At 40.3% G+C, this 14,089-nt stretch overlaps 1 protein-coding gene across 2 annotated transcripts in view; it reads left to right on the forward strand.

Moving 5' to 3' along the window:
- Positions 1–14,089, forward strand: part of map3k10 (mitogen-activated protein kinase kinase kinase 10) — a 107,428-nt gene that overhangs the window by 1,088 nt on the left and 92,251 nt on the right. The window contains exons 1-2 of one of the 2 annotated variants that reach the window (XM_061878165.1): positions 1–67; positions 105–1,384. The exon at positions 1–67 is cut by the window's left edge and continues 1,088 nt beyond it. In XM_061878165.1, coding sequence (XP_061734149.1) covers positions 469–1,384 — 916 coding nt within the window. In that variant the 5' untranslated portion in view covers positions 1–67; positions 105–468. Of the gene's footprint in view, positions 1,385–14,089 lie in introns of both variants that reach the window. The other variant, XM_061878163.1, reaches the window with a different exon arrangement.

Below are 14,089 nucleotides of genomic sequence, written 5' to 3' on the forward strand. Positions count from 1 at the left end.
CCACCTCATCGCAGACAACATTCACACACTAGGGACCAGTTAGTGTTGCCAATCAACCCATCCCCAGGTGCATGTCTTTGGAGGTGGGAGGGGCCTATCCCCAGGTGCATGTCTTTGGAGGTGGGAGGGGCCTATCCCCAGGTGCATGTCTTTGGAGGTGGGAGGGGCCTATCCCCAGGTGCATGTCTTTGGAGGTGGGAGGAAGCCGGAGTAGAACCCACGCATTCACGGGGAGAACATGCAAACTCCACACAGAAAGATCCCAAGCCTGGGATTGAACCTAGGACTACTCAGGACCTTCGTATTGTGAGGCAGACGCACTAACCCCTCTTCCACCGTGAAGCCCGCTTTCCAAGACATTGCCCTTTACATTTTGGGGATACAAACCCAGACGGTATTAACAAAAAGATGTGGTGATGGGGGCGGTGCGACCCCAGCTCTGGACACCTTGCCTCAACCCGTGTGTACATGAAGGCTGAGTTGACAGAGGGCTGGCTTCCAGGGTCCGACATGAACCCGTACGGCAGAGAAAGCAACCCGGCGGGCCCCCTGTCCTGCAGCAGCTGCGGGGGCCGCTGCTCCCCGCCACCCCCTTGCCTCATTCCTTCCACTGCGTCCTCCACGTCGCCGCCCCCCATCATGCAGGTGGAGAATGGCAGCAGCTGGAACTCATCGGGCTCCCCGGACACCCAAGCCGGTCACTTGTGCGCGGGGCCCAACCCCTACTGGACCGCCGTGTTTGATTACGAGGCCACGGCGGACGAGGAGCTAACCCTGCACCGCGGGGACCTTCTGGAGGTTCTATCGAAAGACTCTAAAGTCTCCGGGGATGAGGGATGGTGGACAGGCAAGATCCAGGACAAGGTGGGTATCTTTCCCAGCAACTACGTGACAAAAGGGGACGCTCCCAATTACCAACAGCTTACCGTGGACGGACTGGTGGGCAGTGGGGTGGGCGTGGGTGAGTGCCCGCTGGAGATAGACTTCTCCGAACTGCGGCTGGAGGAGGTCATAGGAGCCGGCGGATTTGGGAAGGTGTACAAAGGACTCTGGCAGGACGAGGAAGTGGCGGTCAAGGCTGCGAGGCAAGACCCCGACGAGGACATCAGCGTGACGGCAGAGAGCGTACGCCAGGAGGCCAGGCTCTTCTGGATTCTCCAGCACCCCAACATCATCGCGCTGCGTGGGGTCTGCTTGCGGGAACCCAACCTGTGCTTGGTAATGGAGTACGCCAGGGGGGGGGCCCTGAATCGCGCCTTGGCTGGAAAGAAGGTGTCCCCGAGGGTCCTGGTGAACTGGGCCGTCCAGATCGCCACAGGGATGGACTACCTGCACAACCAGGCCTTTGTTCCCATCATCCACAGAGATCTCAAGTCCAGCAATAGTAAGTACAAGAAATGATCCACTTATACCCAAAGTCTTTGAACGGATGCGTTGTTTGTACGGTGAAAAGTAGTAACATTTAAATCACATAGACTTCATGTAAATAAATGGCACAAAATGTTGCCCGTAGAAACAGTTCTTAAAGGGGACCTATGATGGTTCCGATCTGCATTTAACATTCCTTATAATAAGGCCATTCCGAATAAGGCATTAATAAGTACTTAATAATGACTAGTTAAGAACCAATATGTTACTAATTTGCATATTAATAAGTAAATATTTAATGGTGAATATGTTCCCCATACTAAAGTGTTACCATGTTTTTTTTTACTGGTGCACAAAATGAAGCGTTCACGAACATCACCTTCTTCAAAGAACAAAACCAAGACAGTGCATAAACTCACAACAAATTACACACCTGCAAATCAGTCAGCTGTTGCCGTACCCGTAATACGCCGATAAGAAGAAGTTTGTATTTACACGATGACTCGGGTGTGTTTTGACCTCCGCCGAACCCCTGAGCCCGACTCACCGAACCCCTAGGGTTCCATCGAACCCAGGTTAAGAACCACTGGACTAGACGTATAAGATTTCATGGGATTTATGGATTAGGAGTGAGAGATAGTTTGGTAAAGGTATAGCATGTTCTATATGTTATAGTTATTTGAATGACTCTTACCATAATATGTTAGGTTAACATACCGATTACTATGGTAATCTAATTAGTTACTATGGTCATCTAATAAGGTACTATGGTCATCTAATGAGGTACTATGGTCATCTAATGAGGTACTATGGTCATCTAATGAGGTACTATGGTCATCTAATGAGTTACTATGGTCATCTAATGAGTTACTATGGTCATCTAATTAGTTACTATGGTCATCTAATGAGTTACTATGGTCATCTAATGAGTTACTATAGTCATCTAATTAGTTACTATGGTCATCTAATAAGGTACTATGGTCATCTAATGAGTTACTATGGTCATCTAATGAGGTACTATGGTCATCTAATGAGGTACTATGGTCATCTAATGAGGTACTATGGTCATCTAATGAGGTACTATGGTCATCTAATTAGTTACTATGGTCATCTAATGAGGTACTATGGTCATCTAATGAGGTACTATGGTCATCTAATGAGGTACTATGGTCATCTAATTAGTTACTATGGTCATCTAATGAGGTACTATGGTCATCTAATGAGTTACTATGGTCATCTAATGAGTTACTATAGTCATCTAATGAGTTACTATGGTCATCTAATGAGATACTATGGTCATCTAATGAGGTACTACGGTCATCTAATGAGGTACTATGGTCATTTAATGAGGTACTATGGTCATCTAATGAGTTACTATGGTCATCTAATGAGGTACTATGGTCATTTAATGAGGTACTATGGTCATCTAATGAGTTACTATAGTCATCTAATGAGTTACTATGGTCATCTAATGAGTTACTATGGTCATCTAATGAGTTACTATGGTCATCTAATGAGGTCCTATGGTAATGAAAGTCACAGCAGCTCAGACGAGGCACCAAGCAGTGTGGGCGGGAAGCGTTTCAACACACGGACGGAGATTTTCACAACAAAGTTCTAAAGCTTAGTGATATATCAGATATATCAGATACTAGGTGGTTTTTTGTACTCTTCGCGTTCATATTTCACTGTTTGTTGCATTTTTGTTGGGTTTCACTTGATTGTAAAATATGTCGATTGACAGGGGGTGTGATGTTCATGTTTTGTCAATATTCAGTGTTTTATCCTTCATAGAAAAATGTCAAATTCCAAAGGCCAGGGATGTCCAAAGTGCGGCCCGCAGCTAATAGTTTACTGGCCTGCCACACATTCTGCAAAAATTGCAAAATTGATAGTATTGCAAAAATAAAATATAAACATTTTTAAAAAAGTGGAATGAGGTGAAATCTAATGAGAAAAAGTAGCAATGTTGACACAAAACTGAATTGCAGGCAGTTTTTTTTGTTCTTTTTGTCTTTATTTTCTTTTTTTTTTTCCATTGCTCAAAAAAAAAAGGACAAAAATATAATGAATTATTAATTAAAATTGATCACTTTAAAATGTTTTATGTGGGAAAAATATTGCATATGTTGTGTGGTTGCCATATGAAAACAAAGTTTTGATAAAAGAGCATAAAACAAACAAAATAATAGTTCAAACATAAAATCGACAGATATATCAGATGTTGATCTTGAAATTTAAGTGTTAAAAGTAAAAAAAAACTAATAAAAATGCATCACTTTATGAGTGGGGAACCTTTCGGATCTCAAATATATTTAGTAGGATTTTATTTAACTTTTCACCGTGATTACTCAAAAATATTAAATAATTAAAATCAATGTTGTCCTGCATTATTGATCTTTGAGGCTTTAATTGCTAAATAAAGAAACTTTCTTGAAGGAATCAATAAAGTACTATCTATCTATCTAAATACTGCATATTTCAGTTTTACTATAAAAAACAAAGTTGTCTTTGACAGAAAAGGCATAAAACCTTATTTGTTTTACTTTATATCAACCTCAAGTTGATATAGAGATTTACTGTAAGCATTAAATAAAAAATAATAATAATTTGACTTATTTTTAACATTTTAGTGACTGAGCTCTAAGGATTAAAAAAAAAAAAATCCATATATTTTGTTATGGTTTGAAAATGAAAAATATCAAAATGGCCCCCGCATGCTTACATTTTTCCGTGTGCGGAAAAAGTTTGGACACCCCTTTTTAAGGCGGTCTGTCATAACATTTTTAGCATTCAATAAGACATTGAATGCTAAAAGCGTTATCATCAAAATGTTCAGAGAACATCCCACAAGTGTATATTTTGTCAATGTTCAGTGTTTTATCGTTCATAGAAAAATGTAAAATTCCATTACATTTTTTTAAGGCGGTCTGTCATAACGTTTTTAGCATTCAATCAGACATTATTGTGAGCTTTCGTTTAAGTCAGGGATGTCCAAAGCGCGGCCGCAGGGAATTTTTTAAAGGTCCAACGGCACATTCTAAAAATACGATTAAAAAAATACAAAACATAAAAAGTGGTAAAAAAGAGCAAAGAGGTGAAATGTAACAAGAAAATGTTGCAATGTTGACTCTAATGACACAAAGCTGCCATGCAGGCTGTTTCTTTCTTTAAAAAAATAATAATGAATCAAAATCAATGTCATTATGAATTATTGACCTATTGACCAAGGCTCCAATTAAGTCACATTAAATATTCCACTTTGAGATATTTTTGGTGTAAAATGTTGCATATTTTGTGTTTGTCACACGTTTTTGTTTTAAAACAAACAAACAAAAAAAAACAAAGAGCAATAAAACTTATAATTGATGGATAGATCAGAAGTTGATATCGAGATAATTGTGTTAAAAGTAAACAAAATAATTATGATTTATTTTTTAATACTTTAATGATTAAGACCGTTTTGGATCCCCAATAATTTTAGTGTGATTTTTTTTTAAGTGTCAGCTCAAAAACTATGATGAATTAAAATCAAGGTTGTTATGACTTATTGACCTTTTTAAAGCTACACTTATTATATAATCTAAAATATTCCACTTAAAAATGTTATTGGGTGAAAATATTGCATATTTTGTGTTTTTTCTATTAAAAAAATGTCAATATATACCTTGATGGTGCAGAAAAAAGACCATGTATTTTTTTAACCGATTTCCGAACTCTAAATGGGGGAATTATGGCAAATTAAACACCTTTCTGTTTACCGGTCTTGTAGCGATGATGTCAGAACGTGACGTCACCGAGGTGAAGTGAAGTGAATTATATTTATATAGCGCTTTTCTCTAGTGACTCAAAGCGGTTTACATAGTGAAACCCAACATCTAAGTTGCATTTAAACCAGTGTGGGTGGCACTGGGAGCAGGTGGGTCAAGTGTCTTGCCCAAGGACACAACAGCAGTGACTAGGATGGCGAAAGCGGGAATCGAACCTGCAACCCTCAAAGTTGCTGGCGCGGCCACTCTACCAACCGAGCTATGCCGCCCGTAACACACCCGCCATATTCATTTTCACATTACAAACACCGGGTCTCAGCTCTGTTATTTTCCGTTTTTTCGACTATTTGTTGGAACCTTGGAGACATCATGCCTGGTGGGTGTGTTGTCGGAGGGTGTAACAACACTAACAGGGAGGGATTCAAGTTGCACCACTGGCAAGAAATCTGCCGCCAGACCCCCATTGAATGTACCAGAGTGTCTCCACATTTGACCGGCGATGCTAAAGCAGACATGGCACAGAGATGTATGGATAACCTGCAGATGCATTTGCAACCATTAAGTCAACGAAATCACAAAGGTGAGTTTTGTTGATGTTGTTGACTTATGTGCTAATCAGACATATTTGGTCGCCGCATGACTGCCAGCTAATCGATGCTAACATGCTACGCTAATCGATGCTAACATGCTATTTACTCTAGCTGTATGTACATTTGAAACTAGATAATGCGAAACAAACACTTACCAATCGACGGATTTAAGTTGCTCCAGTGTCACAAGATGCAAAAGTCCTGATCGTTTGGTCCGCACATTTTACCGGCGATGCTAATAAGGCAGCCATGCTATGGGTCACTTCATTAGGTACACCCATGCTATGGCTATGAATAGCGTCAATAGCTATTCGCTCAATAGTTTCAATTTCTTCTTCAATACTTTCATACTCCAACCATCTGTTTCAATACATACGTAATCTGTTGAATCGCTTAAGTCGCTGAAATCCGAGTCTGAATCCGAGCTAATGTCGCTATATCTTGCTGTGGTAACCGCCATGTTGTTTGTATTGGCAGCACTGTATGACGTCACAGGGAAATGGATAGTCGCATCACAAATAGCGAAAATCAAGAACTTTAAAGCTTTTTTTAGGGATATTCCGGGAGGTGTAACATTTTGAAAAAAACTTCGAAAAATACAACAAGCCACTGGGAACTGATTTTTATTGTTTTTAACCCTTTTGAAATTGTGATAATGTTCCCCTTTAAATGTTATATTGACATATAGACCTAATGTTGAGCCTATAATAATAATAATACCGAATAATGACACATTTTTGGACCAATTCCCTTTGGTGTCCCTGAGATCAAGCCTGAGTGGAGACCTAAATGTATATTTTTATACATATATTGTATTGGTTTTTGAAATAAAACATATCAAAATGGCCCCAGGTTGCTTTGATTTTTCAGTGTGCGGCCCTCAGTGGAAAAAGTTTGGACACCCCCGGTTTAAGTGTTCTTAAAAATTGAAAGGGACGGCGTGGCGCCGTGGGAGAGTGGCCGTGCGCAACCTGAGGGTCCCTGGTTCAATCCCCACCTAGTGCCAACCTCGTCACGTCTGTTGTGTCCTGAGTAAAACACTTCACCCTTGCTCCTGATGGATGCTGGTTAGCGCCTTGCATGGCAGCTCCCTCCATCAGTGTGTGAATGTGTGTGTGAATGGATGAATGTGGAAGTAGTGTCAAAGCGCTTTGAGTACCTTGAAGATAGAAAAGTGCTATACAAGTACATTTATCATTTATATACTAGCCCCCAGACACATTTTTTTCTGTAAATGTGGCCCCTGAGTCAAAATAATTGCCCAGGCCTGAACTATAGAATCTAGAGTCACAATATTAGGTACACCTCCCCATTCTCAGAAAGCCATCCTTTATCTTGCTGGGTGTCACATGACATTTAAACAAGATTCGACGGAAATAATACTTTATTCTACCTTTTCTTGTGATACCTCAAACCAAGTTTTAATGTCGCCATCTTTTATGTCTTGAGTTTAGCGGATAATCCGGCTAGGTGTTTACTGGTCCCTGCTGAGAAAGCAGTCTTGTGTAAAATGTTTTGGATAAATAAACACGTTCGTATTTATTTCATAGACCAGGAGGAAAGAAGCAAAAAACCAGTAGGGGCTCCAGGCATTGGCAAAAAAAAAAAAAAAAAATCCACTAGAGGGCAGAGCAGAGAAATACCCACATAAGTACGTCCCTCAATGTGTGACATCACAAAACCTCACAATAAAGTCTGATTGAATGCTAGAAATGTTATGACAGACCACCTTAAAAACAGAGTGGGACCCAGGATGGACCGCTCGCCTGTATCGGTTGGGGACATCTCTACGCTGCTGATCCGCCTCCGCTTGAGATGGTTTCCTGTGGACGGGACTCTCGCTGCTGTCTTGGATCCGCTTGGACTGAACTCTCGCGGCTGTGTTGGAGCCACTATGGATTGAACTTTCACAGTATCATGTTAGACCCGCTCCACATCCATTGCTTTCGGTCCCCTAGAGGGGGGGGGGGGGGGAGGTTGCCCACATCTGAGGTCCTCTCCAAGGTTTCTCATAGTCAGCATTGTCACTGGCGTCCCACTGGATGTGAATTCTCCCTGCCCACTGGGTGTGAGTTTTCCTTGCCCTTTTGTGGGTTCTTTCGAGGATGTTGTAGTCGTAATGATTTGTGCAGTCCTTTGAGACATTTGTGATTTGGGGCTATATAAATAAACATTGATTGATTGATTTTTTTTCTATGAACGATAAAACCCTGAATATTGAGAACATGAACGTCATATTTATATAAAACTACATTTTGTTTTTATTAGGGCTGGGCAACGATTAAAAATGTTAATCGAAGTTAATCGCACTATTTCTCCGATTAATCGCGATTAACTGCATTGTATACGCAAAGCCCAATAATGAATTCAAAAGTAGTGTGTAGTGCACCTTTATTGGAATATTCTCCCACATGAACAAAAGCGCCAAAACATTTGTTGTGCAAACACAATTTAAATCAGTCCTTGTTAAACAGTAGCAGTTAAATAGCATATTTGATGAAAAATCAACTCCAAAAATGTAAATACAAACATTTAAGCTTATTGCCACTGCCAGGGTATTTAAGTTATCCTGTTTGTTATGGAAAATAAATATAATCTACATACAAATCTCTGAGCCACAATCATAACATCTGAACAGGCAATTTCTGAGGTAACAGCAGAAACATTTTTTTTGATCAGGGATCTTATGTTTAAAAAAACTATATTATAGGTAGTGGGCTGTTTTAGGGAATTTTGGATCAAATTATCCGTAGTAGCAATATTAATAATGTTGTGTTTATTCTGCGTAGTGCACTTAAAATAATTATGACCATATCTAGGAATTGATATGATGGGAATTTTCCGATTGTTTGCTTGGTGCTTTGATAAACTGAAGGCATCATATACATGGTACTATATTGTGATGTTATGAGCCAGAGAATAAAAGAACTACCCTACCCAGCATGCAACAGGAGTGACGAGCATGCGCGGTAGCCCGGTATAGGTTGTGTCGCCATGACGACATCTTGTATGTTATGATATGCACGCTCTGAAAGCAAACGTTAAGAACTCAGCCAACACTCCTGGTCTGCATTATTCATAAATAGACAGACAACACATATACTCCGCTGCTTCACAGGCCGCTGGATGTAGCCGGCAAAGTATTCCCATGCTAGCTAGCCGGTCTAGCAAGCACGCGTCATTCAGTCCAAAACGGCCCGATCTATCCACATCCAGAATTGTCTGGCGGTCGTAAGTGATCCCGGAGTGACCACGCTGTAAGCCAGCCATGACATTTGCAGAATTGTCCGGTATTTTTGCCAAATGTTCCATCTTTACCAAGAGCCCCTCCACGCCGGGCGATGCCATCTTGTTAAGAAAAGGCGTTAACAAAATAAAAGCATGTAAACAACATACGCAAATGTGCCATAAAATAATTCTCGGCGTTAATAGATTGATGAGTTAACTCATAATTAACGCATTAATTTGCCCACCCCTAATTTTTATGCAAATAATCATTTACTTATAAATTATTAGCAGCAACACATTGCAAAAAAGGCATTTTTACCACTGTGTTACATGGCCTTTCCTTTAAATAACACTTAGTGAAGGTGGAGACACAATTTGGAAGCTTTTCAGGTGGAATTCTTTCTCATTCTTGCTTGATGTACAGCTTAAGTTGTTAAACAGTCCGGGGTGTCCGTTGTGCTATTTTACACTTAATATTGCACCACACATTTTCAATGGGGGACAGGTCTGGACTACAGGCAGGCGTGTCTTGTACCAGCACTCTTTTACTATGAAGCCACGCTGTTGTAACACGTGGCTTGTCATTGTCTTGCTAAAATAAGCATGGGCGTCCAGGATAACGTTGCTTGGATGACAACATATGTTGCTCCAAAACCTGTATGTACCTTTCAGCATTAATGGTGCCTTCACAGATGTGTAAGTTACCCATGCCTTGGGCACTAATGCACCCCCATACCATCACACATGCTTCAACTTCGCGCCTAGAACAGTCCGGATGGTTCCTTTCCTTTTTGTTCCGGACGACACCACGTCCACAGTTTCCAAAAACAATTTGAAATGTGGACTCGTCAGATCACAAAACACTTTTCCACTTTGCATCAGTCCATCTGAGATGAGCTCGGGCCCGGCGAAGCCGGCAGCGTTTCTGGGTGTTGTTGATAAATGGCTTGCGCTTTGCATAGCAGCGTTTTAACTTGCACTTACAGATGTAGCGACCAGCTGTTGTTACTGTCAGTAGTTTTTTGAGCCCGTGTGGTGATATCCTTTACACACCGATGTCGGTTTTTGATGCAGTACCGCATGTGGGATCGAAAGGTCACGGGCATTCAATGTTACGTGCAGTGATTTCGCCAGATTCTCTGAACCGGAGCGTAGATGGTGGAATCCCTAAATTCCTTGCAATAGCTGGTTGAGAAATGTTAATCTTAAACAATCTGCTCAAACATTTGTCGACAAAGTGGTGACCCTCGCCCTGTCCTTGTTTGTGAATGACTGAGCATTTCATTGAAGCTGCTTTTACAGCCAATCAGGGCACCCACCTGTTGCCAATCAGCCCGTTCACCTGTGGGATGTTCCAAATAAGTCTTTGATGAGCATTTCTCAACTTTCTCAGTCTTTTTTGCCACTTGTGCCAGCTTTTCTGAAACATGTTGCAGGCATCAAATTCCAAATGAGCTAATATTTGCAAAAAATAACAACGTTTTCCAGTTGGAACGTTAAATATGTTGTCTTTGCAGTCTGTTCAATTGAATATAAGTTGAAAAGGATTTGCAAAACTTTGTATTCTCTTTTTATTTACAAAATGTGACAACTTCACTGCTTTTGGCTTTAGTACAATCACAATAATAAAAATACATAATAGTGCGGTATTTTTGTCTACTTATAAATGTTTTTTGGATATGACTCTAGCTTTGTAGTGGCTAGCAAGTATGTCCTTATATCAGGCCTGGGCAATTATTTTACTCAGGGGGCCAAATTTAGGTAAAAAAGTGTTTCTGGGGGCCGGTTTATCTCTTTTTAGGAACACTAATACAAAACCTCAGAATAATGATTGAAAGCTAAAAACGTTATGACAGACCGCCTTAAAAAACAGAATGGAATTTGACATTTTTTTTTACTGAATGAGACACCCAGAATGTACGTGAAAATAAAGAATGTAGGATTGACAATATTAACTATGAAGGATAAAACACTGAATATCAACAACATATTTTACAATCTAGCGAAACTCAACTAAAATGCAACACATGTAGTGAAATATGAACGCCAAGGGTAAAAACAAAACAAAAACACGAACAATCTGAGATATCTTATAGTGACCAAAGTAACTAATAACCCCGTTTCCATATGAGTTGGGAAATAGTGTTAGATGTAAATATAAACAGAATACAATGATTTGCTAATCATTTTCAACCCATATTCAGTTGAATATGCTACAAAGACAACATATTTGATGTTCAAACTGATAAATATTTTTTTTTTCAAATCAACATTAACTTTAGAAAGAAGTTGGGAAAAGGTGGCAATAAATACTGATAAAGTTGAGGAAATGCTCATCAAACACTTATTTGGAACATCCCACAGGTGTGCAGGCTAATTGGGAACAGGTGGGTGCCATGATTGGGTATAAAAACAGCTTCCCGAAAAATGCTCAGTCTTTCACAAGAAAGGATGGGGCGAGGTACACCCCTTTGTCCACAACTGCGTGAGCAAATAGTCAAACAGTTTAAGAACAACCTTTCTCAAAGTGCAATTGCAAGAAATTTAGGGATTTCAACATCTACGCTCCATAATATCATCAAAAGGTTCAGAGAATCTGGAGAAATCACTCCACGTAAGCGGCATGGCCGGAAACCAACATTGAATGACCGTGACCTTCCATCCCTCAGACGGCACTGTATCAAAAACCAACATCAATCTCTAAAGGATATCACCACATGGGCTCAGGAACACTTCAGAAAACCACTGTCACTAAATACAGTTTGTCGCTACATCTGTAAGTGCAAGTTAAAGCTCTCCTATGTAAAACAAAAGTCATTTATCAACAACATCCAGAAACGGCGGCGTCTTTTCTGGGCCCGAGATCATCTAAGATGGACTGATGCAAAGTGGAAAAGTGTTCTGTGGTCTGACGAGTCCACATTTCAAATAGTTTTTGGAAATATTCGACATCGTGTCATCCGGACCAAAGGGAAAGCGAACCATCCAGACTGTTATCGACGCAAAGTTCAAAATCCGGCATGTGTGATGGTATGGGGGTGTATTAGTGCCCAAGGCATGGGTAACTTACACATCTGTGAAGGCACCATTAATGCTGAAAGGTACATACAGCTTTTGGAACAACATATGCTGCCATTTAAGCGCCGTCTTTTTCATGGACGCCCCTGCTTATTTCAGCAAGACAATGCCAAGCCACATTCAGCACGTGTTACATCAGCGTAGCTTCGTAAAAAAAAGAGTGTGGGCACTTTCCTGGCCCGCCTGCAGTCCAGACCTGTCTCCCATGGAAAATGTGTGGCGCATTATGAAGCGTGAAATAGGACAGCGGAGACCCCAGACTGTTGAAGGACTGAAGCTCTACATAAAACAAGAATGGGAAATAATTCCACTTTCAAAGCTTCAACAATTAGTTTCCTCAGTTCCCAAACGTTTATTGAGTGTTGTTAAAAGAAAAGGTGATGTAATACAGTGGTGAACATGCCCTTTCCCAACTACTTGCAAAAAAATAAAAAAAGTTTATGAGTTTGAACATCAAATATGTTGTCTTTGTAGCATATTCAACTGAATATGGGTTGAAAAGGATTTGCAAATCATTGTATTCTGTTTATATTTACATCTAACACAATTTCCCAACTCATATGGAAACGGGGTTGTTAGTTACTTTGGTCACTATGAGATGTCTCAGATTGTTGGTGTTTTTGTTTTGTTTTTACCCTTGGCGTTAATATTTCACTACATTTGTTGCAATTTGGTTGAGTTTCGCTAGATTGTAAAATATGTTGTTGATATTCAGTGTTTTATCCTTCATAGTTAATATTGTCAATCCCACATTCTTTATTTTCATGTACATTCTGGGTGTCTCATTCAGTAAAAAAATGTCAAATTCCATTCCGTTTTTTAAGGCGGTCTGTCATAACGTTTTTAGCTTTCAATCATTTTTGTGAGGTTTTGTATTAGTGTTCCTAAAAAGAGATAAACCGGCCCCCAGAAACACTTTTTTACCTAAATTTGGCCCCCTGAGTAAAATAATTGCCCAGGCCTGATATAAGGACATACTTGCTAGCCACTACAAAGCTAGAGTCATATCCAAAAAACATTTATAAGTAGACAAAAATACCGCACTATTATGTATTTTTATTATTGTGATTGTACTAAAGCCAAAAGCAGTGAAGTTGTCACATTTTGTAAATAAAAAGAGAATACAAAGTTTTGCAAATCCTTTTCAACTTATATTCAATAGAACAGACTGCAAAGACAACATATTTAACGTTCAAACTGGAAAACGTTGTTATTTTTTGCAAATATTAGGTCATTTGGAATTGGATGCCTGCAACATGTTTCAGAAAAGCTAGCACAAGTGGCAAAAAAGACTGAGAAAGTTGAGAAATGCTCATCAAACACTTATTTGGAACATCCCACATGTGAACGGGCTGATTGGGAACAGGTGGGTGCCATGATTGGGTGTAAAAGCAGCTTCCATGAAATGCTCAGTCATTCACAAACAAGGACAGGGCGAGGATCACCACTTTGTCAACAAATGTTTGAGCAGATTGTTTAAGATTAACATTTTTCAACCAGCTATTGCAAGGAATTTAGGGATTCCACCATCTACGCTCCGGTTCAGAGAATCTGGCGAAATCACAGCACGTAACATTGAATGCCCGTGACCTTTCGATCCCACATGCGGTACTGCATCAAAAACCGACATCAGTGTGTAAAGGATATCACCACACGGGCTCAAAAAACTACTGACAGTAACAACAGCTGGTCGCTACATCTGTAAGTGCAAGTTAAAACGCTGCTATGCTAAGCGCAAGCCATTTATCAACAACACCCAGAAACGCTGCCGGCTTCGCTGGGCCCGGCTCATCTCAGATGGACTGATGCAAAGTGGAAAAGTGTTTCGTGGTCTGACGAGTCCACATTTCAAATTGTTTTTGGAAACTCTGAACGTCGTGTCCTCCGGAACAAAAAGGAAAAGAACCATCCGGACTGTTCTAAGCACAAAGTTGAAGCATGTGTGATGGTATGGGGGTGCATTAGTGCCCAAGGCATGGGTAACTTACACATCTGTGAAGGCACCATTAATGCTAAATGGTACATGCAGGTTTTGGAGCAACATATGTTGTCATC

The sequence above is a fragment of the Nerophis ophidion genome, linkage group LG18 (genome assembly GCF_033978795.1).
Source record: "Nerophis ophidion isolate RoL-2023_Sa linkage group LG18, RoL_Noph_v1.0, whole genome shotgun sequence".
Taxonomy (NCBI): Eukaryota; Metazoa; Chordata; class Actinopteri; order Syngnathiformes; family Syngnathidae; genus Nerophis; species Nerophis ophidion.